Source organism: Enoplosus armatus, chromosome 1 (assembly GCF_043641665.1).
Source record: "Enoplosus armatus isolate fEnoArm2 chromosome 1, fEnoArm2.hap1, whole genome shotgun sequence".
Lineage (NCBI taxonomy): Eukaryota > Metazoa > Chordata > Actinopteri > Centrarchiformes > Enoplosidae > Enoplosus > Enoplosus armatus.
This window is the reverse complement of record NC_092180.1, coordinates 18,954,366-18,982,363: the sequence shown is the minus strand read 5'-3', so window position 1 is coordinate 18,982,363 and position 27,998 is coordinate 18,954,366. Positions and strand designations below refer to the sequence as shown.

The following is a 27,998-nucleotide window of genomic DNA, read 5'->3' as shown; positions in this document are numbered from 1 at the left end:
CCCTATCTTCCTGCTCCTCTTCTCCCTGGTTACACCTACTCTGTCCATTCATATGGAGGCCATAGACAGCCACAGTGAGTTTAGCTGTGAGCCCATCAGACTGAGAATGTGCCAGGATCTGCCTTACAACACCACCTTTATGCCCAATCTACTGAACCACTACGACCAGCAAACGGCTGCATTAGCCATGGAGGTAGGTTGTTTGTGTGTTTCACTAAGGCGGTACATGCTTTGTGTGTGTGTGTGTGACTTTACATGGAGAAATTGGATAGCTGCTGCTAAAAGACAGTATTGCATTTTGTTAGTAAAAAATGTACATTGTAAAGCACTGAAGTGTATTGTGGTGAGTTTTAAAACAGGAATCAAACATTAAGTCACCACTTATGCAAATGCACAAGTCTTTGTCTTGGTGACAAGGTGCAGAAATTATAAACAACTACAAAGCAAACAGTCTACAGTGTCACAATGTAGTGTGACGCACCTGCTAAGGACTTCACATACAGTGTAAAGAGACAGTGTCAGAGACTAGGAAGCCTCAGATATGATATATATCAGATATTCATTTTTTTACATCCTCTGCAAACATAGCACTATACAAGCCAGTGACTAACAAACCACCTATATCCTTCTCCTCAGAGTACACAGAGAATTTTTGCACAGAAACAACGGAGAGGACTTCTTTTACACTTAGAGAGAAACAGGTTGCATTTTAAAATATCATCAACACGTCACCTGTAAGATATAGTAGAACAAATTGGATATATGCTGCCACACTTGGGAGTGAAGTGGCTTTCACACAGGCGTGGAATATCAAAGAGTTAGCAGGAGCAGTGAAACAGTTGAGGAAAGGTGATCTACGCTCCTCATGTTACAGCTCCATCTTCTCACTACATGTTACTGTTCCATGTAGACATACAGGAGATGAATGTGTATGTACTCAGGCACTTATGACCTTTCTTGGTTGTGAATAGTAGTTGACAGATATAAGGTGCTATCTGAGCAGCAGCAGCAGCAAGAGACATTTTAAGGCAGAAAGCAGTCAGGTGATTATGTGACTGATACTTCCAGAGAGATATTTTTTAGTGTAAAGGCATTGGCTTTAAGCAAAAAAGGGGGAAAAGTGCTGTGTGGCACACTGTCTGACTACAATAGTAGACACACACTATCCATCTATATCATGTTACCTCTCTTTCCTACTCCTTTTGTTACTCCTCAGAGAGAGAGAAGGAGCGCAGAGCGAGGTGTTGCTCAATAACTAGACCATAATTACCTGTTTGCAGCAAGCATTTGTTAGTACCAAAGGCTACGTATGGCTCTGTATTTGAGATTTAGACATGTTTGAGTGTGTTGGTTTTCCTGTACCAAACTACTGTAGGACTACGTAGTAATTTCCCAACTGTAACAGATGATGATTTCTTCCAAACAATCAGTAAACACAAAGACAAAACCTATACAGACAAGCCCAGCCTGTTTTTAGTGGGAAAGTCAGGTTGAGTTGTTTTAATCTCTGCACACTTAGATTGTCATGCTTTTGTGTGCCGTCATCCATCCAGATGTCTGTGGGTCCCGGATCGGCATAGTTTTACCCATTTTTTGGCTACCATGTATAAACTGTGGTTTATACTTTGAGGGACAGGGGAGGATAACAAATACAGTTCATTGAATTAAATCTGCCTCCAGCTGTTCATACTTGGCATATTAAATTACCCCTGTTGAAAAGCAGATGAATGTGGACAAGGCCAATGTTGGCTGTGGCATGTTGCATGTTTAATCTTGGGGGATTTTTATTTTTAGTTAATGTTTAGTTAATGTTTTCCCATGTCAAAACCCGATGAGTGTCAGCCAAAAGATCAAGCCGAAATCCTCTATGCTGCTCTCTGAATATTTAATCACAGAGGGGATTTCTAACATTTTCTCATGTCAGAATATGCAGAGCAGGAGGCTGTCAGGACCACTGCTGCCAGACGCTCCTTTTTTCCATTCAGAAAATAGGGGAATTAAGAAAAACAGCTTTATTTTGGAATGACAGCCATGCATTTTGAATTTGCTCGGTGTGTTTTGAATGGATGATAACTCTCCTTGAGTCGGAGGATTCACTCAGCACGTTAAGGACCATGTAAATATTCAAATCAAGTCAATTCCCCCGTGTCATGTCAAAACACGCTGTGTCAGGGATTGTAAGAAGCGTCTGTTGTTGAACTTGATTTGACCCAGATGAAGAAGGAGCCAAGTAACTGACACTCTCACTCCCTCCAGTCATGGAAGAGACATCTTTCTGAAGATGGTTGAGTAGCAACATGAACCCGGTTAGTTTTCCTGCTCTGGTCTGCTTTGACCAGGCATGGTAGTCCTGGTGGGAACCCTGGAGGAAATTAAATAATATCTCTCATGGGGCAGTGGCTGCATAATATCACTGTGTGTGTGTGTGTGTGTGTGTGTGTGTGTGTGTGTGTGTGTGTGAGAGATCACTGATCTATACACGTGCATGAGTAAAAACAAGGGTGCTTTTTTATTTTGTTTCATTTGTTACTTTAATGAAAAGACAACAACTACTAATTGTTGTATTGTCATATGTAAAATATATAATTATATATAAGAATTTGGCATTTACATTCTCTGCCTTTAGACAGAAAGCTAGTTGGCATGTTGAAAACCAATCATCAGGAGATTCAAATTATTTCCAGCAGGGAACACATCATTTGTAGTTAATTCTGCAGATTCCCACGTGTCCATATATTTTACAGCCATGACAACTGTTTCCTTTCTAAGAAAACCCACTGGCTGATGAAATTATTGTACCAGTATCAGTTGAATCCTCACAAAATACAAGCTGTGATCCATAGCAGCTGAACAGCAGCTCAGCTGGGCTAACATCTGGATGTTCTTTGTCAACAAATTTAACCTCATGAAACTGGGTATTTGGCACTCTGTGCTCAAATGTGTTTAACGGGAGTTATTGAGGTTTGGTGTAATACAAATGGATGTAAAGAGAAAGCAAGTGACATTTGTTTGACCGTTCATGACAAACCATTTTGATCTATGGCAATGTCAACGTTTTCCAACTCAACGGTTGTGTTTGGTTAGTGTACCAACATTATAGCTTAAATCCTTGCATATGATCAGATCCTTTATGATTTTAATAAAGATCAGCCTGATGGAGCCAGTTCTGGTTTCAAAGATGCCTTACAATTGAGGATGGCTTTGGCTTTTTTTTTTATGAAATACCAAAGTCCTTACCAAGTGACAGTTGAGATGAGTGTTTCAGAAACATCAGTGTGTGTGTGTGTGTGTGTGTGTGTGTGTGTGTTTTGGGGAATTTTACTTGTTGAAACAAAATGTAAAATAAACAACTGCTGCCAAATCAGCGTGAAGTATTTCAGATGCCTTAATGAAACTGGAGCCACTGTCAGCAGCTGTTGTAGTCACTTTTTAGGTCGTATCACATGATGAATGTTTGCTCTGCCTCAGTGGCAAAGCTTTCGTGTCTTGGCTTTCTTGCAAATTAGATAGATCATTCTTGTGAGCCTGTCATGTTACTTTTATTTTTGTTGTGAGTTGTCTTCAAGTCGTAGGTTGAAACATATTCAAGACCTGGATTCAAAAACATTTTTAAAACCACGCGCTATTTTGAATAGCGTGGAAATGTGCCCTCGATGAGTCCTCAGTTTTGACTGAATTGGAAATATTGCCTTTTCTCTTCCTCTTCTCTTTCTTCCTTTTTTAAATGTCAAGCTAAGCCAAAAATGGATTATCCCCAAGTGTGTGTGCGTGATTAACATACTAGGCCACATTTATTTAGTGTTTGAGTGACAGGCTCAAGGTACAGTGCAGTGTTTCTCTTGTGTGTAATTCTGAGCCTGGCTAAGGGCTAACTGTACACTACTACTTCCTGTGTGTGTGTGTGTGTGTGTGTGTGTGTGTGTGAGTGACAGGGGAGGTTAACGGTGCCAGCTGTCATCTCTCACTAGTGCTAACTAGCTGCTAATCTCTCTTTCAGTCCCACAATGAAGACATTGATTCCCACAGACCAACCGCCACCCCATCTGCCACAATAGTCAATTAAACCTGAGGGAAGAGGGTGAGAGAGACTGAAACATAAGAGGGGCAAGTGGAAGAGGGAGATGAATTTAGAATAGGAGAATGTATGACTAGTGAAATGATTTCTTTGGGAATATGTTTGTGTGTGCAGTTGCATGCTTTTTGGTCTGCATGTCACTCAGGAATATGGCTTGTACCGTCCATCTGCCACAGCATGTTATGGTTCCCAGAGGATGTGCTCTAGGTTGTGACACTGTTTGAGGTTTATGCATGTTAGACACAGAGATTTAGACATGACATCATCGAGATTGTGTGTCTGCACCAAGAGACAAGAACTGATCACATGACTCGAGTTTTTGTGTACAGAGATTGTGGTGCAGTTACAGACAAAGAAAGATGTCAGGAAGGAGGGGATGTTTTTATGGATGCACCATGCCCTCAAACAAAACTCAAGACAGTTATGATAATTATATAGAGAACAGCTCATCATGCCCATTAATGTCCTTTTGTTAAATAAATAAATAGGCAAGCATCATGCCGTGCCTGAGGCCTCCGGAGGCCAGATGTGTGCTTGGCCTTGGTAGATATTTGGCTTTCTGCACTGGAGTCTTTGTTGGTGTAATATAGGTGAGATAGAGGGCATTCTCTCCCATTAACCGTAAGATATTCAAGTTATTTCTCCTGACTGAATGAGGTTGAATTAATGTGATTCAAATTTTGGTCTGGTAGTCTGGGCCTTGGTTGTACATTCCTTCAAATAGGGTTGGGCAATATGACGGTATATACTGTGCGACGGTAGAAATGTGTCCATGACTATAGATTTGGCAATACCGTTTCCACCGAGAGCTCCCTGCTATATATTCAGTGCTATATATCCAGCTGCCTTGCAAGGTAACGTGATTTGGGCAGTGATGCACCTCTAAGCTGGTTCGCCACAGAAGATGAGAGTGACAAGAAAACATGGAGGAGGAGAGTGAAATTGTAAATCTAGAGCATGAAGTACGGTATGGTTATTCTAAACCATTCTCTAATTACTGTGATATAAAATTACGTATACCGCGATAGAAGATTTTGGCCATATTGCCCACCCTTACTTCTAAATCAGTTGGGTCAAAGCCCTAAATTCTCCATTTTCCTATTTGTTAGTTGTTGTTTGTTTTTTTCATGTAACAATCATCCCCATTCTTTCTCATCTTGAGTCTCTGGTACTGACAAACAAAATGCAAGCACCTGTAAAATCTAATACAGTTGCTCTGGAGTTTGTGGAGCTTATGTCTATCTTTTGTTGAATTTATGTTGGAGAGCTGTTGATTTAACTTTGTGGTGAATGTTTTAGGCTGGAGTGTGTGATGGTGTAGGCCTTTTTCACAGAATACATTTTGACATGTCACAGTACAAAAAGCACATGTGTAAATAATTAAATTAACGTCTGAATTCCATTTAGCTGCTTCAGTTTCACGGTCGTGGGATTGTGCATGCTGGCTCACTGTCATTGCACCTGTGCTTTTCCTACTATGAAGAGTCAAAATTTCTGCTGTAAAAAAAGGCCTATTGTTTTGCTTGCATTATATTAACATATATAGCAGAGGGGTATTCGGTGCTGACGTTATACCTCACTGAGTTTGTCCGGACAATTCCGGCACAATCTTTGTCATTTGGATCCTGGAGTGAAAGAGATTAGAAAGCCCCTGGTCTAACGGTCATTTAGAGAAAGACTCATTTGGGCAACAATAGAACACACTGTTTGTAAAGCAAATAGACAGCAACCCTAGCTCTGAATGAAGGGAACTAGAGCTGTCAGTCACTACGTTTACATGCCCACTACAAAATCAGGTTATTGGGAGAAATCAAGTTTAGGCAGGGAATTTGTGAGTGCTCTTACATGCACTGCAATGAGCTGATTACTGATCAGCTGCACGCAAAAGGTGGGTTTTATAGTAATCACATTTTCCCTTACTGATACCCACATTTTTAAAGCAATACTGACAGTTAAAGTGTATTAGTGATGTAAGTCACTGCAGTCTAAGGAGTTTCTTTTTTTCTTTCTTTTGCTAATGCAGCATTCAGACTGACAGCGCAGTGAGAGAACAGGCTTGTACAGTTTTTCCATAGGTGTCTGAAATTTACAGTATACTGTTCAGCTATGGAAATCAGTAGTCAGTCAGGAGTCAGTATCTCAGTGTTTTAATTAACAAGGATACACCGCTACATGTAATTATGTTTTCTTTCATTCTACCACACTACTGTCACAAAAATTCAGTTACATGTATTCATGGCCAAGAAACAAGGTTCTCCAACTGAAAGCTACATTCGCTGTGTTTCTCTTAATCTCTTACCTCGAGTAATGAAACCGGGTTTGTTCTTTACATACGTTTAGGAAATCAAGTTACTGCTGAAAGGTGGCAGTAACCTCAATCCTTAAGTGCATGTAAACACAGTCAGGCATTCTCCTTTCATTCAGCAGGTTTCCGGTTACATGCACAAGTAGCCATTTGACAGTAATGTGATGCTAATATGGTAAATTGGAAGAAGATGATGCCCCATTGAGATTATTAAACCGAAGTGGTGCTTTCTCTCTTCAGCTTTTTCACAAATAGTTGTTTTTTGGTGAGGGGAAAAATCTTTTTAAAAATGTCTAACAATAGTAGGAATTGTGATTTGAAGTTCACAATCACAATATCTTATGTGGTTTGCCCACTGATACTTCTCTTTAGTGAAGCCATGTGGACCTCTTAAAATTGCCTTCCAAGACTTGTTTAATTAAAATTAATTTCTCATATAGTTTCTGGTCTTATTAACACACATTACTTCAGTCATGTGGCCTGTTGTGGGCCCCAAGTCATAATTCAAAAAACGTAAAAACAACAATGCAACAGAATATGATGAATTGCTGGCAGTTGCATACTTAATCACTGTGAAAAGACACTTAAGAGCTTTTGTTATCCCGCAAGACCACCCTTGTTTTATAACTCCACCTACTCCTGAAAAGGAGGGCTGAAGGGAGTAGAGTTTTTAATATAATAATAATATACTTGCCAACAATGGCATCAAAATATCCATTTTCTTTTTTTATGGAGATCATTACATTTATAGCTCATTTTATATGTTTATCATACTGAGAGAATAATTTAATTAATTGAACTTTGGTTAAGAAAGTGAAGATTTTGCTGGTATTTATGAGTTGCAGAGGTAGATAAATCTGTGTCACAAAATGAGCAGGAGGGACGAAGGGACAAAGTGTTAAAAGAAGAAAATGTGTGGGGCAGTTGAACAGAAAGAGAATGTCAGGGACTAAACAGAGGGAAATACTGACAGAGTGACAGGTTGTGTAAAGTCTTTAGACCCTACTGTCTCCGGTGTTTGTGTTTCTCTCAGTATGGGGTCCTGTCCTTCAAAATGAGACTGCTCTGTTTAAGAAGGGCCACCATGGGGCCACCAGGTCGCCACAACAGAGAGAGTTTGTGTGTGCCAAATGTGGAGAGTTCGAGGCTTGTTGTGCTTAAGTGTGGTCTGTTGTGTTTTTTTTCTTTGTGTGTGTGTGAATAGGAGAGAGAGAATTAGCTTTTATAGAGGTGTGTTTTTGTGAGTGTGTGATGGCTTGGTTGTGTTTGTGCTGTGTTTTTATGTGTGTGTGAGTGCATGTGTGTGTTCATGGTGTTCAGTGCATCTGAAGAGGCTGATTACCCTATTCACTCTGGCAGAGACAGACAGGTCCTCATTCAGCTTAAAAGTTCTTGTTTATTTCAGTCGAACTCTTGATTATCCTGCTTATTCGGACAGAGTCTATTGAAGCTGCTAGCCCAAATGAAGCAATCATTTATTTATGCGCAGAACAAAGGCATTGCCTGGTGCTGTTTTTTGGCACACTGTTCCCATCAGCATAGCTGCCACCACCGCTTATCCAGCCTCACAATGCCAAGTAAAGAGAGATTTGAGGAAAGTTTAGAGAGATTTTCCATTGCTCAAATACTTCTCTGTAGCCCACTGTAAATATAGTACCACAGGTTTCCATGAAAATATAAAGTAGTGGTGTATGCCGCTTGAATTCCCCAACCTAGTAACATGCTGGGACAATATACAGTTGTATGCATCACCATCATGCTTCAGATGTCAAAAAACATAAACAAATAACATTCATCCTGTATCTTTTTCAACTTTTTCTGTCATCTTTAATATATTTTCAAAATATACTAGGGCTGCAACTAACAGTTATTTCCATCCATTCAAACCCAACGGGTTTCTCGTTAAAACTAGAAAATGTCAAAGAATAACTCTTCCACAGACCCAAAGTGACAGCTTCAAATTCCTTGTAATGTTCGACCGAAAGTCCAAGTCCAAAATAGATATTTGAATTACAATGATATAAAACAGAGAAGAAACCAATGATTGATGAAATTATTAATTTTTTAAATAATCATTTTGCCATTTTCCCTTTTATTAGATAGTGAGGGTGTGGAATATGGACAGGAAAGGTGTATTACATGCAAAAACATGACATGCCATCTGGAATTATTGTTTGAATTATTGTTGATGTTTTTTCTGTAAATTGCTCTGACTGATCACACAATCCCCGTATCATTTTAGCACCTAAGTATAGCATGAAGTTTGTGAAGCGCTTTGGTGAAGCGCTGTTTATTCATGCACCTGTTCAACCCTTTCGGAATTATGTTGGCCCACCCAACCTCGCCCCCATCCTAATATCAGTGATGTATGGATGACAGCGGAGGTCCGTCTTCCTCTCTGCTTTCTTTTTTATGTTTATATAGTCCATCTGTTGTTCACTCCTTCCAGATCTTCCAGATGTTTGTGTCACGTCTCACTTGGCCTGCCCTGTATCCCTTCATGCACCCTACGTCTGTGTGATGTATAGTATGAACTGTGTGTTCTGTTGGTGTGGAGCCCCGCGGTGTTCAGCTCTGATAAAACACATAAATATAGGTTATCCATGTCTTATGGTCTTAATCTGAACTCATGACCCAGCCTAGGAACTGTGTGTGTGTGTGTGTGTACGTCTGTTGAGTGATGTTTAGCCCTCACTGTTAAGCCCAACTTCACACTAACATACACACAAACACACATACACATCATTGATCCCCTTCTCACGCAAAGCCACTCAACACAAGGCAGCTCTAATATTGTCAGCATACTGCAGGTCAGGACCAGTGTCAGCATTAAAAGCTCTAGTGCTACTAATTGTGCACTTAACAAGACACATGCAACTCTCAGCTCTCCTAAAATAGCTTGCATATAAATGCATACAGTCACACAGTTCAAATCAGTGCCAACAGAGAATAGTTAGACTGCTTTATCAAACATTCCAATGTTTCATTTTAATTTTAGAAAATAAGGTTGTTTGTATGGCTTTCTCAGACAACTACTCACCCTGCATGGTCTGCAAGTACATTTGTTTTACATTTTTTTCCTTCTGCTTATGTACATCTATTTCCTATCTACCCTCCCCCGCCAACACTGGCCCAACCCCAACATCCCACTCACTCTGTGAATCACCCAGGTGTCGAAGTCACCCTCCTCTCCCTCTCCAACTTCCAGTCTCTATTAGTGATTTATGCACATTTCACGTTGAATCTACACTTTACACAGACTGTCTCAACATTGACCTTTTTATGTTTTCATTGTTATTCAGATTTTCAAGATTATTTATTTTGTTAACAGATGAAAGAGGTTGAATAAACCCAACCGGCAAAGAAGCAGTATATATTCCTTTATCCTCCTGAGTGATGGTTTAATGTTATAGACACAGGAGATACACTGTACACTAAAAAGACAGCATATTAACAGAGGAGATGGCTAAAGATCGTCAACATATACAATTACAAACCTAGATATGTGTGGTTTAATTGCAGCCTGAGGAAGGATGTTGTCCAGGAAACTGAAGAATGTATTGATAAGATCATATATTTTATAGTTTCAAATGTATTGCTTTATGTATGCATCAGTTTTCAAAAATACTAATCCGTGCTTCCTCAAATACTGGAAATAGCAGGTTTTCGTCTGACTGTAACAGAGCGTATATGTCAGTGGTGGTATATAAGTGGTAAGCAGATGGATATGCACAGACGGCTGGGATGGTGTTAGGACGTATGTGGGTGCCATCTGATTCAGCTCCATTGTCGCACCCTTGGCTCCCCATCTACATCTCTATCATTTCATTTGACCCTCTCTCCTACGCCTCTCAGTTTCTTTTACTCTCACTTTCACACTTTCTCTGTCGCTCCTTTTGCAAGCTTGTTTGCGATAGTTTTTGGATGGTTTCACCCTTTCTAAAGGAGTCCTACTATAATGTGCTTGTGGATGCGTGTGTGTCTGAGCACACACATGTGCTTTGTCCTGTTATCCTCAATGAGACATGTCCCTGTGAGAGCCACCACATCACCTGTTGCCATGGTAGTTAAATAGGCAGGGAAGGAAGGGGAGGAATGGAAGGAGACAGACAGGCAGGGGAGGGGAGGGAAATTGGATGATGAGTGCATCTTCTGGACTAAACCAAGGAGGAGAGGAGGGTAGTAAAGGGAAAGAAAAGAAATAGGAGATTTATACTTGTAGCTAAGTCATTGCTCTCAAGTGCTATTTGTCTTGGAAGATGAGAAGAGTAATGGAAAACCTGCAAAATCTTTGATATTAGCAGTCAAAGCTGTGTAATCATGGAGAAGCATGGTGTGGTGAAAAATATATTTTCTCTCCACCCACAACAATGAAAAGACAGGCTACTATTGTTGTTAATATAAGGCGTGAAGTGGAGACATACAGCAGCCTGGAAAAGTCAACCCACAATTATTGCTCTATTCATTGTTGTTGTCTGGCAAAGGCAGACTTGATTTAACTGGAGAAAGTTATAATTTGAAGCAATTTCAGGATGATTGACAGTTCTCCTCTTAACTTAGATAATAACATTAACCTTTCCTACACCTAATTGGATGAAATTGGACGGATTGTTGTCTCAGATGTGGGCGGCAATTCAGAGGTCTGGATCCAAACTAAAACTATACACCATAATCAGTGGATACATTAGAGGCAGAAATGGGTCATTCATTCAGAGAGTCACACCTAATCTAATCATAATATCAATAATGCGGAGATTTGGTTGTTGACGATTTTCAAGAGTTAGCGTGCTAGCATGAAGCGGATCATGCTAGCTCTAAATCATCGAAATGTTTGCTGATTTGGCTGGTAGGGGAAATTGAGCTTGTGACATCCAGTCTGGCTCTGTTAGGCTAGAAATACAGTAAAGCATGACTGTATGTTTGAGAAAGAAAAAAAAATGAAAAATGACAATAATGCAGGGAAATTGAAATTGATGGGATTGATAAGCAGATAAGTGATGAACGGAAATGTTGGAGGCAAATTGTGACAAAAGAGATTAGAACCAAAGTCTGAAGGATAGGGTTGAGAGTAAGATAAAAGTTGGGTGACTGAAAAGAAACCAAGAGATGAGGACTGTGGAGGGACAGAATATGCTGATGGTGTTGCTAAATAGTTTTTGTCCAACATGAAATGACAGAATAAAGGTGTAGGGCAAGTCAATGAATGCTGATGTTGGAAGAGAGAAAAGAGAAGGAGAAGTGGAGGAGGAGGACAAGTGCATGTCAGCGTAATTGCCACGAGTAAATGGGAGGCAAGGAAAATAAGAGATGAATACAGGAGAGAGAAGATAGGAGGAGAGGAGGAGGGGAAGTGAACGTGAACGGGAATGCCATTAATGGCTTTGTCAGGTCCTCCCGACTGAACGATGGATGGACACGGATAAACGAACAAATGAATGAAAGAGGGAGAGAGTGTGAGAGAAGGGTGCCCCTTTCTTAACTGTCTTTTCAGAGATTGGGGAGGAGAGCATCGTGGTCTGTTCAGTTCATCTATTCATGGCCAACGCCTGTCTCTCATGAGCGTGTGAGAGGAGAGGAGAGGAGAGGCAGGCACATAGCCAGAGTGTGTGTGTGTGTGTGTGTGTGTGTGTGTGTGTGTGTGTGTGTCTTGTGGTGTGAATTTGTCTATGACCACATTTATCATGTGAGCATTATGGAGCAAGAAAGTAGAAAATTTTGCTTGAGATTAAAATTAACCAGTAAAAATGGAGAGGGGAGAGACAGTGGCAAGGAAACAGTGGTACGCTTAGAGAATAGAATAGAAAATAGTGTGAGCTGCTGCAAGGAGAGGGAGATCGAGGGGATCATGTAATTGCTACGTGATTGTGAACTGAAACGATCCACTTCTCTTACACTGTAGAGAGAGAGAGAGAATGTAATTGGCTCTAATGTATGGATGCAGTGAAGGAGGATGCAGTTAATAGTCAGAGTGCGAGGAGGAAAATAGACTGATCGAGTTGCAGTAGAGAGGCAGAAGCAAATGGGAATAATATAGTTTCTGCAGAAAGACAGAGAGAAATGGAGGATTTAGTTGTAAGAGCTAGTGGAGAGGGAATGTTGCAGGGATGATATATTGTAGCTTATGGAGGTAGAGCTGATGTGGTCTGACAGCATTTGTGCTGCCAGGCCCAACAGACCAATTTGAGAGTTATGGTGTGATATAGAGATGGCACAAGTGGGAGAAAAAGAGATAAAGAGTGTGCGAGGGTGATGTGGCCAGATGGACTTCGGCAGGGTTTAGTAGCAAAAAGACAGATTTTTCTCATCTAAATTCCTCCTCATCTGTCAGAAAGAAGTGCCAGAAATGGTACGTCGCATCTACCAGTGCATTAAAAGATCAACATTTTAGTCCTTTTAATGTGTCGGTTCAAGGGATGAGGTTACTTATTAGACAAAAATCGGTGCAAATGTCCCATAAAAACACTTATTAGCAAAACATGCAGGCTACCAAACATTTTAAAATCCCTTTGCTTTTTATCTAGATATAATTGGGTTTTTTATCAGTTTAGATGATCTGTTCTATGTGTGTGGTTTTCTGCATCATGATTGAGGGCTGAGAATACTCTAAAGAGTACTTAACAATCATAAAGTCAATGAAAATCACTGATAAGCCCTATGGAGGCAAAAGACAGCATCACTACTTGTGGAAATCCATGATCAGATAAGATGTTGCACATTTGATATTTTCACTTTGTTGAACACTGTAGCACAGAGTTGGACCTCTTTGGTCAAAAACTTTTGATTGTTGCATTGCTGCCAGTACAGGAGCTGTTTCTTTGGGGGCTTAGACCCAACAGCCTGTCGCCTTGATCTGACCACAACACAAAGCTGGTGACAGTTTCAGGAAGTGTGTGTGTGTGTGTGTGTGTGTGTGTGTGTGTGTCTGTGTGTGTGTCCGTCTCAGGTTCTCACACTCTAAACACTCTTTCCAATCCATTTGACTCCCTAATCCACCAAGAAACCACCACTTTTTTCTCCATTCCTCTCCAGTTTTTCTCCTTTTTTCCTCTATCCCTCTCTCCCTCCTCCTCCTCCTCCTCCTCATACGCTTAACAATGTGTATGAGTTTCTACAGAGTTGGCTAACTGGATTTTCTACAGCCGTTCTAAGCACCAAACCATGAGCGCGCACACACACACACACACACACACACACACACACACACACACACACATAAAAACCCACAGGCCAAACAGACTACTCAAAAATGTATACATATACGTTAATAAAACATATACGTTTTCCTGTTTTGGATCTGAATCCAGATCAATGCAACCCAACGATGCAAGAAGGAAGGAAGGAAGGAAGGGCGAGTAAAATGGAAAAAAGGGAGGAGTGGAGCAATCAAAGATTAAAAAAAATGTTGGATCTATTAGATTCTTATGGTGTTAACACTGCCGTCAATGTATTTTGTGGTTAGGACAATTTTGCAGAACTTTTGTTTGCAGAAGTCTTAAGATGCAAACAGAAACTAAAAAATGGAACAAAACAACTTACCATCTCATTTTACCACTTATAATGTATTCCCAAGTGTTTCATTATTTTGTAACAAAGAAATGTATAATAAGTAAAAATTACATGTCATGGGATTGTGGATTATGGAGATCAACTTTTGATTTAATCCTTTTCCTGAGTGGGAAAGAATAGCCTTAGAAAAGTAATCGTCGGTGACTTCCAAAATTTCAGTTTAGGTCAGCATTTCTCATGTTAAATCATGAAGTACTGTGATGTATGATGTACTGTGCAACAGTGCTCTGACGTATTTTAATCCCCAACATACCCACTAAACAGGACACTCGGGGAGGAAACACCTTATTCAACCAGAAAACACACCCTGTACTTTTTTATGTTGTATGCACTGCTTTCTTTTTGCTATTAACTTTACAGCAGTTATTGATATCTATCTCTTGTTTGCCAAAAGCGTAATTGCTTGCATTACGTGACTGTTAATCATATACCTCTGTCTTTCTCTCTGTCGTTCTTTCTGTTTTTCTTTGTTGGTTTTTTTACTTGAAGTTTTTTTTCTCTCCTTTTACTTCTTTCTCTCTCCCTCCCCCTGGGTTTCTTTGGAGAGAGGGAGTAAAGAGAAAGAAACTTAATCCCTCTATTGAACAAGAGGTGGACCAGTCAGGGGCTTTTTTCTCATTTTCCTCTGTGTCAAAAAACCCACCCTGCTTCTCATTCCTCTTCTCCTTCCAAATGCTCACATTTGCCTGTCCAAATCACACACTCACACACACAAATATTTATCTTTTATTAGATTTTGAATTTGTCAGTATTTTGTTGTATAGTCTGTAATATATATTATTGGCATCAGTCTGTGGTTTGGGCAATCTGATATTTTGCTGGATAGCTATTAGTAGGTGTCAAATAGAGATGTGTTGTTCTCCTTTTTTTCTTGTCAATCTCGGGGTGCCCATTATTGGTGCACACAATGTCCAAGTGCAATTCAAGTGTGCAAATGCAGTGTATTTTTGCTAAATATTGTATTCTAAATACATGCAAATAATAGTAATTAAATAAATGTAAGGGTATGACTTATAGTAGGGAAACACCCTCCACACATCCCATTGGGATGGCATACTTCATGATGCACAATGTTTCCCTATACAGCAGTTGAATCAACAGCCCTCATGCTGCAATAAGGGCTCTTTTGAAGGATGAATTTGTGAATGTTAAAATGTTTCTCTGAATGGTTCTCACAAATAAAGTACTGAGGTCAAGCCACCATTCATACTATTTTAAAGCTATCTGGGGGGGGGGGGCGTCAAATTGGAGCATTGCATGATGGATGGCGTTTTGGTAGCATGTGGTTTGCATGATGAACTTTTGATAATTGCAGATTTTATTTTCTGTATTAATTATGTTTAATTCAGCTACACTTTTTTTCATTGTACTTTTCAGTTTTAAGTTTTCCTCATGTAGTTTTGACCCAAGCTTTAGTTTAATAGACTACATCTCGTCCACTACAGTGGCTTGAGCTTAAAGGCAGCAGTGTAGACGACAGCACAAAGGCATTTTTACTTTGAGACCAGTCTTCAACAGAGTTTCCAGTCAGGGGCTGTGGACATTTGTAGTCATGCCTTTTGTTGAACAAATTATAAACTGTAGAAATATAGCATGTATTGAAGCTCCACATGAAGTTTGTGTCTCTGCTGCTGTTGATGCTTAAAACATTTAGTATGTTCGCAGGCTACCTTTAGCATGTCAACTGTTAACTGTGCATGTAAATGTGTTGGCCATGCTGTCTGATGTCCCTTTGCATTTTGTTGCCTTTTTCACTTTCCATGACTGTAATCTTTAGTCAGTCATTTTGTAGCTGCAAACTTTTTAATGTGTGGAGATGTAAAACCAATATACAAAACACTTAACCAACCATCCTTTTTTTTTTTTTAAATGATAGAGAGCTCTAGTGATAGAAGGATACACAAATGTTAAGGACAGCTGCAGACTGCGGCTCTGTACTATCAATTGCACATTATGGTCACGCACAATCTCATGAATGGTAGGTGATTGATTGTGGGCCCACATGCTGTTACAGAAATCATGTTTTGCATGTGGTGAATTACATATTTCTCTGTAAATGTATTTGCTCAGTCATGGCGGTGCCTTGTAAAGTTTTTTTTATTTATGCTCAAATGGTAAATGATCTCACTTACACTACTCACAAAAAGTTAGGGATATTCGACTTTCGGGTGAAATTTATGGAAAATGTAAAAAGTTCATGCTACAGTGATATTATATCATGAAAGTAGGGCATTTAAGTAGAAGCATGCAATGATAATTTCTTCATCTCATTCCTCATTTCTGCTCAGTGTGAATCGACTTCATGTGAAAGCTGAATATCCCTAACTTTTTGTGAGTAGTGTATATAGCGCCTTTCAACCTTCACGGTTCCCAAAGCGCTTTACAGCTAAGTCTCATTCGCCCATTCACTCACACATTCACACACCAATGGTGACCGAGCTGCCATGCAAGGTGCTGGTCTCCATCGGGAGCAACTTAGGGTTCAGTGTCTTGCTCAAGGACACTTCGACATGACGGGGGCAGCCGGGGATCGAACCCCCAACCCGCTCTAACCAGCTTTACCGTGCGACAGTGCCACCATGCCGCCCATGGAAATGAACTGCATCTGTCTCATTATCAGTTATATCAACCAAATATAGAGGTAGATTTGGTCATACATAATTGCTAAGCCCATGTACTGGTACACTGGTTTCTTTGTTGAGATAAAATTGCAGAGACACACCACGATACCTATTGTCTGTCTATATCATTAAGTGTATTCAGTCCACTACACATGGAAGAAAGGAAGGAGTGAAACCAGCAGGGAGTGAGAGATCTATTGCAGGAAGCTGATGCACTACATTTCCTCTTTCTCTTGTATCCTCTTCTCCCCATCCTTATCTACTTCTTCTACTTCTTTCCATCTTTTAGTAGCAGTCTGCACCCTCAGGCCAGGTTTTGTGTCCTTTTCTGCTTCTCTTTCCCTGCTCATCCATCACAACTAACTACAAAATGCCAGACAATTCACTCTAGTCGTCCTCCATGTAAAGCTGATTGCCACCCCCTCCTCTCTGATGGGTGGCACAGTTAGGCCACTTAATATCAATATTCTCTTTGTGGTGGGAGATGGGGGGGCAATTGCCTTGTCCATCAGAATAATTGCTCACAGATATCTGCACACATGCACTGCCTTGTGCATGCACACAAGCCTTGCACACTCACACACTGGAAAACACAATCACTCTGACATACTTACACAGAATACAAGAGCAAATGACACACACATACACACATGCACACGAGTGTAACCCCACATGCACGGGAGAAATGGGCAGAATGAGGACACACAAAATGGGAGTCACGCACATATTCGCTGTAGAGTTAGTATGAAGAGACATGAAGAAAGGCTCCATTCTGCTGAGCAGTGAGATGCACTCATGCAGAAAGCAACTAGCGCTCAGTTAAGTGTGGCCTCAAGCTCGTAACAGAAGTATGAGTGAACAAGGTGGACAGACCGGGACAGAGAGATCGTTCTTCAGAGTGATGCCCATATCAGTTTTTGTTGAGGACAATCAATCAGTTGTCGGATATATTGGGAGGTGTTTCAAATTTTTCTGTCCTTGCCATTTACATACATGAGGGGGGCAGAATATTAGAAACACCTCTCAATATAATGCAGTCCAGTACAACAGCACCACTAACTATGGCCTCAGTGCTAAAAAATTTAATTAACACCTCTATGACGGTGTCCAACAACACTGGATTGTAGGTATCAAAAAAGTAGACTTTATGGCATAACAGTGGTATTGGATTGCATTAGACTTTCCAGGTATATCAACCTAATATAGTGACCACTCAGTGTATATGTAACCTGCATTAATATGCACTCAAAATACCTAAAGAATGTGCAAGCTGAGACTATAGAGGCACCGTCACTGTGGGCTTCTCACAACAAGTAATTGTAGCTAGGCAAGTATTTTTTTTTTTTTCCTAAAATGTCATACCTCTTTAACTGGTAACTATTAACAAAGAGCATAACAAAAGTCTGGGATTTCATTGGCTTGTGGTGTTCTCCACTCTTCACTGAATGTTACATCCCTACACACCTCGTCGTTTCAGGTATAAATATGAAACATATTTGATAGGATTGGCCAGCAGTGTGGCCTGGCCTATGCTCAGGACTTCCTCTTTGATCAGGGTGTTCAAATATGATTCTGATCAGTCTTATAATCAATATCAGGCACAGTCCTGTACTGTTGGCTAATAAGGCGTCTTAATGAAAGTTCTTAAGAAAGTACCATTTCTGCACTGTATTTTACAGAATAGTGCTTTTGAGTCAGTATTTAACAGCCAAACATAATTATGTATTCAGAATGTAGTAGTTCAAATGCAGGGCACGCTTAATTACATCTGAACTGCGATATATCATCTTCTCCTCTCATAAAACTGAAATCCCATGAAGTTATTAAACAGTTATTTTAGGATTACAGCACAAAGCTTATTCATTTGCTATTCTGTCTACATATAATATATTTATGTAATTGCCGATCTACTCAATTATAAGGTGTAGTCCAGAATCGAAGCTCATGTGGTTCCTGTCTTTCTCTGTCCCTACACAGTGAAGCTTGCGTGTTCATACACTATGAAATAAAAGGCATGGGTTGTAAAATGTGTGAATTATTGAATGTTTGTGTGTGTGCATGCTTACATGTGTTTCTGTGCAATACTCAAAACTATGTCACACAGCTCATGCACCGCTGCACCCATTTACTGGTGGAACATCTCTCCAATGTGCAGATCTAGAACACATCAATTGAGAACGATCAAAACATACTCACATGGCCCGAGTCCACACAGAAACATGCATGAAACACACACACACACACACACACACACACACACACACACACACACACACACACACACACATATTCACTGATGCATGGGTATTTGCATGAATGCACTCATACAGTCTCTAACCATATACTGTAGCCTTTGTAGTAAGCAATCAATGTAAGTGCACTGTTTTGTGCCACATGTACACATATTTTTTACACACACACAGTTCAGTGTTGTGTGCGATCAAGCGAAGTGTTTTGTTTCATTGCTCTGGGCTCCATTCAATGCTGTCACAGTTCTGTTATCGCCGGTAAAACCTGCATTGAAAACTCCGCTTTAGTGCAGCCAGATGATATGAACTTTTAAATAGATGAAAAGATGCAGGTCACCTTGCACACATAACCCTCTCAATACTGCACATAATGTTGCTGGTAGTTGCTGATGTATGAGCACATCAGGGAAATATGTTGTATATATTGGGTGTGCGTATTGCACAAAAGCAGAAAGTGACACAAATGTTTGATGAAGATGTGAGTCTGAGTTCACTGATAATATTGTAAATCTAAAGTAAGACTTTATGCAAGTTCTTTTAAATAACTTCAAAGCAGTTTCCCACCAACTAATTAATTAAGTCTCTGTCTATTGGTGCTCATCCTCATTAAAACACAGTAGTCCTCTTTTCATATGAAGCTCACAAACAAAGAGAGAAAGAGCTTTTTATCCTTTCCATCACTCACATTTTTCCAATCATTCTGGGGATTTGAACCAGAAACCTGAAGGTCACAAGCTTGACGCTTTAACCTTTAGACCACCACCACAGGGAACAGAATCTATAATCTTTAGTGTGTGGATAGCCCTGCCGTTTGTTTGTTCAGTGTATTAACACATGGCTCTGGCTCAACCTTCAGAGGTCTGTCTTTGCTGTCCCCTACTTCAAAGGGATGTTTGGTAATATGATTGCAGCTATACATATTTCATGAGCTTCTAAATATTGATGGAGTACTGAGTAGTATAAGTTGCAGCAGAGGAGTTAGGACACATTTGTCCTCCCTCTGGCACTCCCTCCATCCTCTTTGATGGCTATTTCAGGTTAAATATGAGCCTTCTCATATGTGCCACTGATAGCAGTTAGCCTGTGTGTGTATATATGTGTTAACATGATGCACTCTCCTTCCCACATGCATGACAGATTTAATAACAAAGTTGTCAAGCTGGTTCCCACTCATGTTGTGATATAACATTAAAAGGATGAAATGCGTGGGTATTGCGGCAAGTTCAAACATAAATTAAAAACTCTGTCTCCCAATTTTTCTCCTCCGCAGCCTTTTCATCCCATGGTAAACCTAGTGTGCAGCGCTGACCTGAGGATGTTCCTGTGTGCCCTGTACGCCCCGGTGTGTACTGTGTACGGCCGGATGTCCATGCCATGTCGATCCCTCTGCCAGCGGGCCAAGGATGAGTGCCACAAAATCATGGAGATATTTGGAATAGCCTGGCCAGATGACATGGAGTGTAGCAGGTGTGTAGCAGTACTTGAAAATATAAACAGTGTCATCAGGGTGTTGAAGCGTCTGAGATAATACAGCTGGTAATATTATTCTGGTTGTTTTATTCTGAATGTATACTGTATATTTACCCAGGACTAAGGGGCAATATCTGATTTGCACATATCAAATCTGCACTGTCCCTGTGCTTGCTGTTTCTCTTTGAACTCATGCCAACTTCAACCCCACATTGAGCCAACTTAACATCTTGCCACTGCTCTTATTCTTTTTTGACAGCCACCCCTAGTTTCCTCTTCCTCATCACCATGAAGCTCCCTTCCCATCTATTCTAGCTTTTTTTATCTCTCAGTTCAGCTATCTTCCTCATATCTGGGCATGTATAATCTCTTAATTATACATTAAACTACATGATCTGACTTAGTAATTCTTTTCCTAGGTTCCCCGATTGCGATGAGCCCTATCCTCGTCAGGAGGACCTGCTGACAGGCTCTGAGCCCACTGACCAGTCATCCATGACTGTCCAGAGAGACTACGGTTTCTGGTGCCCCAGAGAGCTCAAGCTCGACCCAGACCTGGGTTACACATTCATGGGCAGGAAGGACTGTTCTGCCCCGTGCCCCTCAATGTTCTTCAACCAGCAGGAGCTGACCTTCACCCGCTACTTCATAGGAGTCGTTTCCATTGTCTGTCTGTCTGCAACGCTCTTCACCTTCCTGACGTTTCTCATTGATGTTACCAGGTTTGAATGGCTGAATGTTGTATGATCAACAATCAACTTATTGAGTATGATCACATCCAAAACTCAAAACAAATTTAGAAGAAATATGACTTCAATAGTGAATGATTGTGAAGAATTGCACACATTTAAATGGACGAGAATCAATAGCAAAATACATTTTAAAAGTAAGTGGAACGAAGATGTGTTCACTGTTATTTTTTTTTTGACCTCATTAGGTTTCGATACCCTGAGAGGCCAATAATCTTCTACGCTATGTGTTATGTCATGGTGTCACTGGTTTTCTTTCTGGGATTCCTGTTGGAAGACAGGGTAGCGTGCAACTCAGTCAGCTCTGCCCAGTTCAGAGCTTCAACCATAACACAGGGATCACACAACAAGGTGAGAGCTTTAGTTTATTTCCATGTAGTATCACAACAATAACATCACATTGTTCTCATAACATTATTCTCACATGATTGATCATAATGAATTTGATACATATGTTTAAGTAGCAATTTGAAACATTCTTAATGTGGCAACCAAAGTTTTAACTCTAGTATAGTAGATGATTAACCTCAGAGTTTTAATTAATCATAAATTCTCTAGTTAGTGATTTGCTGACTTGACTCCCACATGATTGATCAAAAGTCATTGCTCCCACTCTCTCTCTTAGGTATGCACCCTGTTCTTCATGGTGCTGTATTTCTTCACCATGGCCGGCAGCGTGTGGTGGGTCATACTGACAATCACTTGGTTTCTGGCCGCTGTGCCTAAATGGGGCAGCGAGGCCATTGAGAAGAAAGCCCTCCTCTTCCACGCTGTAGCCTGGGGGCTCCCAGGGGCCCTGACTGTCACCCTGTTGGCCCTGAACAAAATTGAAGGAGATGGGATCAGTGGAGTGTGTTTCATAGGGCTGTATGACATAGACGCCCTGAGGTGGTTTGTTCTGGCACCGCTCTGCCTCAACGTAGCGGTGAGTACAGTCAGAAGATAAATGAGTAGGTGGGTGGATGAAAGAGTTGCTGAGTAGGATGAGTTGGATGGATGGATGGGTGAAGAGATTAATGGGTGGGTGGATGAAATGATACAGGGGTGGATTGTATGCTGGAGTTATGGAGACATGGATAGACTAGTAAATAGATTGGTGGATGGCTGACAGTCTTTCGGCCTGTGTGCCTTTCAATCATCACGCTCTTTAAAACATCATCAGTCATTTTAATTTTGTGTATCTGTCACTGAGTCTAACTTCTCATTCGTCTTTCTGTCTTCAGGTGGGTGTCTCTCTCCTGTTAGTGGGCATTGTGGCTCTGAACCGGGTGCGCATGGAGATCCCTCTGGAGAAGGAGAACCAGACCAAGCTAGTCAAGTTCATGATCCGAATGGGAGTGTTCTCAGTGCTCTACCTGGTCCCCTTGTTGACTGTGATTGGGTGCTACTTGTACGAACACACCTACCGGAGCATTTGGGAGACAACATGGATGGAGGAGAACTGCAAGCGCTATCACATCCCCTGCCCATACAAGGTAGAGAGAGAGGCAAGTGAGAAACCGTGTTTGTTTGAGGCTGTGTAATGGTGCTATGCTTGCAAGATAAAGTATGTGTCACCGGTTAACAGGGATGCATTTCATTTGTGAAGACTTTTTTTGTAGAGGACAGCTTGCTTGGGGTAGGTCTAAAGTGAGACTTCAGGATCAGAAAAGACTCTACCAGATTCTCTCTCTGATAGCACAGTGCAAATATGAATGACTTTAAAAGTCATATCACCAGATAAATACACCCTGTAGAGCAGCTCATCAAAACTGTTCTTCTACCTTCCGTCTGAAAACAGATGGCTTCTGCCTGTCAGCTCAGCTGGACATTGAAAACAAATACACTGTTGACAGGATCTCCAGCTGTATTCCTATCACAGCTCTCTCTGTAGCTCACTCACACACACAGTGTGTGTTGCCACACTGGCAAAGTTAGCTGTGGTGAAGTACTCAGTTGCCCACTGTGTTTTTCTCTCCTCATTAAGTCACTGGGATACCTTGTATGTTTATGAGAGGACAGCTGTGTGTTTATTTGTGTGAGTAGTGAACTTACCAGAATCAGGAGCTTCTCCAGTGAACTGACTCCATAGAGGTACACACATACTCAAGAATGGATGCCAGTTTTGTAGCTTTTGCCAGTATTTTCTATCAGTTATTATAACAAAGTATTCATTGATGTATTTGCTGAGATTTGGAATCAAGTCATCGTTTCTACTGCAAAGGCGACAGGGCAAACAAAAAAAATCATACAGGCTGTAAACAAGCCAATGTTTTAGACCAATTATCTAAACCGTAACCGTAAGTAAGCACTAAATACAGATAATTTTACTGTTTGCCATAGATTCCTCTTTCAGATAAGTTTGACTAACCTTTGGATTTGTTTGCAACCTGTATTATCCTCTGACCTGTTCTTGCCCTGTCGGACTTCATTGTTAAAATGTCCCTGATCTCAGCTCTCCACTTGAATACAGTGTCATTATTACCAATAGAAATAATGAGCAACCTACAATAAGACCCAAATTGTAATAAACTGAAATAACCTTTCAATGGGCAGAGACTGTGTGTGCCTGGTTGTTTGAGTGTGTGAGAGACAGGGTTGGCAGTTGCACATGTGTGTGGCTGAGTGAGTAGGTATTTGTGGAGGGGAGGGAGCCGAGCGCAGTATGCATCATTAGCTCAGCTAATACAGCTCTCAAGACCAACTCCACACAAAGCTTCCATCTCGGTGTTACACTCTGTTTCTCTGTGTCTTTGTCTTTCACTCTCTCTGCTGGTTCTCACACACTTATTTCTTTCTTTCAGCCAGCCTACCGTTTCTCTCTCTCTCTCTCTCTCTCTCTCTCTCTCTCTCTCTCTGTCTCTCTCAGGGCTTGCTCAGTCATGCTCTGCTGCCTGTACTCTATAACGTCTTTGTAGCAGTTATGAAGAGTGGTGGGAGTGTGGTGTATTATACAGTCTGGTGCTAAATTAATAACCAAATGTGCACAATGCAGACACAAACACACTCTACTGCTTTCTGTCTCATGCTTACACTGAAGCTTTTCATTGGTTTCTCACATAACACATTGTTTATGTTTCCATTTTTCATGATTATTAAAGGTGAGTGCTGTTACAGTGGTTTTATGATAGAAAAGTGTCAGCTAATTTGTGACTGACGGACTATATGAGGGGGGTGGAGGGCAGGTGCAAGTACTTATGTTACTTGTTAGTGTATGTGTGTATGCATGTGTCTGTGTCTGTAGCTGTGTGTGTGTGTGAGGGCTCATGAAGAGAGAGCCCATTTATGACCTGTTGTAGCTCTGGAATTTCAATATTGGTATGTGTTACGTGATCTTAACCCTGGGGGGGGGGGGGGGGGTTCGTTTTTTAAGGGGGTACAATTGCATGTTTTTGGATAATTGAAGATTCTGCAGGCATTGTTCAAGTTCAAGTGACTTTATTTTGAGTGTGTGTGCATGGGTGGTAATTTACTGAAGGCCCAGGGCTTCCTGTTTTACCTCAGGACCTAAATCTTAGACGTTTAATCTCAATCTGGGCAAAACAGACTAATTAATACATACCCATTCTTCTGGCCCCTGGTTCTTCCAAAAGCAAGAAGCGCCTAAGCTTTCAAACCGTCCTCTTCCCATAGAAGTTGTCTCAGAAGATGTTGTGAGTGTTAAAATGCTTTGTGATTAGCATCTTTACCAGGATATAATCTTGATTTTAATGGAAAACGTTTGTTGTACAGATACAAATGCCACTACAATTTGTGTCTCTCTGTAATCGTGTTACCACACTGATACTGATTTTGAATGAATTAAACGTTACAACTACACATTTTAAAAACATGACCTCCCAAAATGGAAATGAGATCATTATCCACTGACTGCCATGTCAATCAAAACTGAAAACAAGCAAAACATAGAATTTCCATGTTCATGTATTTTCCATACAGTTCACCTCACAGCACCCTGGCAGTGTGAGAGCACTGTCTGTGTTGACAATTTTAGAATATAATGAGCAAATTATTCTACTTGAATTCACAGTGTAATGGTTTGTTCTTAGAAGATCTGGATACTTTTATGCTTGTTTTGGTGCTGCCTAGAGATCACTCTGTGAGCCTCAGCAGTTTGTTAACACAGCAGTTACTGTGTGCTTGATGGTTCCTCAGTTTTATCTTCCACAAAGATAAAATCATGACTTAGGGGTAGACTGCTGTATGCCACACATTTAAATGTACTGAGTTTGCTCTCTAGTCGATGTTTTAAAACATCAGCAGTTAGGAGAACATTTGTTGATTTGGATTTGATAAAATTAGAAAGTGTGACTTAACTAACCTAACTATACATACTATTTATCAAGATTCCTCTCAACCTCCCCAACTCTTGTAAACTACTGCCCTCTGGTGGGACCAACTGTATCCTGCATCAAAGTTCAAGACCCTCTGAGGAGAAAGCAGTTGCTGCACATCCCAACTACAGTTCAGCTGCTGGAGCAGCTGGGTTTCTCTAGGATTATCTCCCATCTTCCATCATTCAAACGACTGTCAAATGACTGACTGGGCTAAAAACACTTGTCAGTGCTAGATACTTTTGCTCCACTTAATGCGCAAGTTGTTTCAGTGGCATCCTAAGCATTTTATATTTCTTTACTGTGTTACTGTTGAAGAAATATTTGTCCTGCACTTCCATACTTTAATGCTAGTCTGTGAGCAATAATAATAATAAATAACATTTTCTTGTTCCTGTTGCCTTGATTGGATGATTGTGGAATTGTTATTTCATATTTCTGTTTCTCTCTTAAGGTGGAGAAGACCAGCCGGCCAGCCATGGTTTTGTTCCTGATTAAATATCTGATGATGTTGGTGGTGGGGATCCCCTCTGTTTTCTGGGTGGGCAGCAAGAAGACCTGTTTTGAATGGGCCAACTTCCTGCATGGACGCCGACGCAAAGAGTAAGAGGAGAGATTGGATGGTTTTTATTTGTTTTTAGTCCTGCCTCTCCCCTCCCTTGTATAATGTTGTGTGAATGCTTATTAGGCCTGGAGGATAAGGATAGAAGAGGAATTTAAACAAGTTAGTGAGAGCACATGTTCTCAATATCTGATTATGGTGTTAGATAATCATTTTGGAGCTTACATTTCATTTTCTGTGTGAATTTATTGCTTCAGACAGACGAACCAGTAGTACATTTAGAATCACTACTCATAGTACATTAAGAAACACACATGTACATATTTACTCAGTATTTGTCTCCATGATGACACAAGTGTATTCTCTGCACCTGTGTCCTCTCATCCTCAGTGACAACACATGAACCCTTTCCTCCCCCTCCTCCTCTACTGTTCCACTGTTTCTCTTCCCCTCTGTGTCTCCCTCACTTCCCCCATCTTTCCTTTCTCTTTGCACTCCTCCTCGCATCCTTCTGTCCCTCTTCTCCTCCAACCCTCCACTCTGCACCTCTCATGTCTCCTCCCTCTCTTCACCTCTTTCCTAACCCACTCCCCTCTGTCCTCCACTTACACTGTCTATTTCCCCTGCACCTTCCCCTCATCTCCCATTCTTAAACCTCTCACCCCTGCCCTTCCTCACCCTTCTCTCTCTGCAGCAGTGGGGTGAATGAGTCTCGTCAGGTGCTGCAGGAGCAGCCAGACTTTGCCCAGTCTCTGCTGCGTGAACCCAACACCCCCATCATTAGGAAGTCCAGAGGAACATCTACTCAGGTAGGACTGCAAACACAGCAGTGATATAGCCGTATCAAAAGTAATCAAAAGGAGTTGTATTAGTAGTTGTAGTTCTTGTAGCACTATTAGTAGTAGCTCTAGGAGTAATAGTTGTAGTGTCACATGAAACCTGACTTGTGTGAATCCTGAATGGATTGAAAGTTCACTGGAACTAAAGGTCTGTGCAGGCCGAAACCAGAACCAGGCCTTACCTGGGTTTTTCAGACCCAACCTGACTGAATCCAACTGGTACTGTCAAATTTTAGACTGACTTGAAACTAGAAGCCATATTGTTGCTTTATTTCATCCATTACTGTCCATTAGCTCGCCAGGCTAAATAGGTTACACTCATTTCCTCTTCCCACTGGGCACTGGACATCTACTTGCAGTATTACTACAATATATATCTCTTATTCCGGTCACTGAGGCGAGACTTGCTCTGAAGTTACAGTACAATAGCTTCATTTTTGTGATGGAATGAGATGATACAGAATGTATAGTTTTTAATGTTGTTTATGTTTTTTGTCTAACTTTAAAATGATTCAACTGAAAATTTAAAAGCTGTGTTCCAGTTTAATGTCAGTATTTATTACATCTATCTGACCTCTCATCCTCCTGTAGGGCACCTCTACCCATGCCTCCTCCACCCACTTGGCGGTCCTAGACGACCTTGACGAACCAGTCAGAACTCACCAGGGCCACCCAACCTCCACCAGGAGTAAGGCCAGCAGCGTCCACAGCAAGACCAGCTACCATGGCAGCCTGCGCCGCACCCGCGACGACAGGTGGAGCAGGAAATCCATGACTTCCTGTTTGTTTCTGTCAAATTTGTGAATTGGATGAAACTAAGTCTATCTCCTCTCTTTCTTATGTCCTCCTCCTCTCTCAGGAGTGATACTATGATTTACAGAGGCACTGAGGAGCGCAGTTTCCATAGCAGCATTCCACGTCTCGACCACCCACTCTCCGCTCACAGCAGCCTCCATCAGATAGACAGTCATTCGAGGCACGGCAGCCAGCGAGACGTATCCGAGGCCCCACCCACCCTCATCACCCACGGAACAACGCTGAGTGACAGTCAAGCTGCCGAGAATGAAGGCACCAGCGCCTGAGAGGAGCCACGAACTTCACAGGAAGTTGATGTAAGGATGGTGTCGATGCCTTTTTAAAGGAAGATTTGCCTCCAACAGATACCCACCCGTCTGCTTAGTGTGTAAGTGTTGAGTGATGAGAGAATGTATTGGTGAGTGATGTGGTGGTTATTTTTGGTGTTAGTTCC

At 41.1% G+C, this 27,998-nt stretch overlaps 1 protein-coding gene across 2 annotated transcripts; it reads left to right on the top strand.

Moving 5' to 3' along the window:
* The first annotated feature begins 1 nt into the window (after window position 1).
* On the top strand, window positions 2-27,831 carry LOC139299394 (frizzled-3-like). 2 transcript variants are annotated; one of them, XM_070922329.1, is made up of 11 exons: window positions 77-197; window positions 12,397-12,413; window positions 20,039-20,283; window positions 20,706-21,008; window positions 21,224-21,386; window positions 21,661-21,960; window positions 22,259-22,510; window positions 25,803-25,951; window positions 26,608-26,719; window positions 27,341-27,504; window positions 27,609-27,831. In XM_070922329.1, the coding sequence occupies exons 1-11, from the start codon at window positions 107-109 to the stop codon at window positions 27,829-27,831; spliced, it is 2,019 nt and encodes a 672-aa protein (XP_070778430.1). In that variant the 5' UTR covers window positions 77-106. The 2 variants fall into 2 exon arrangements, with proteins under 2 accessions (XP_070778505.1, XP_070778430.1); XM_070922404.1 differs by lacking the exon at window positions 12,397-12,413 and having other exon boundaries at window positions 2-193; window positions 20,087-20,283.
* Window positions 27,832-27,998: the final 167 nt, after the last annotated feature.

Bases quoted from the DNA above. Each gene is read 5' to 3' on its own strand.
- LOC139299394 (XM_070922329.1), top strand. From the start codon at position 107: ATGTGCCAGGATCTGCCTTACAACACCACCTTTATGCCCAATCTACTG. The intron at 21,009-21,223 runs GTTTGAATGGCT...TGACCTCATTAG, and splicing joins TTTCTCATTGATGTTACCAG to GTTTCGATACCCTGAGAGGC. The intron at 25,952-26,607 runs GTAAGAGGAGAG...TCTCTGCAGCAG, and splicing joins CATGGACGCCGACGCAAAGA to TGGGGTGAATGAGTCTCGTC.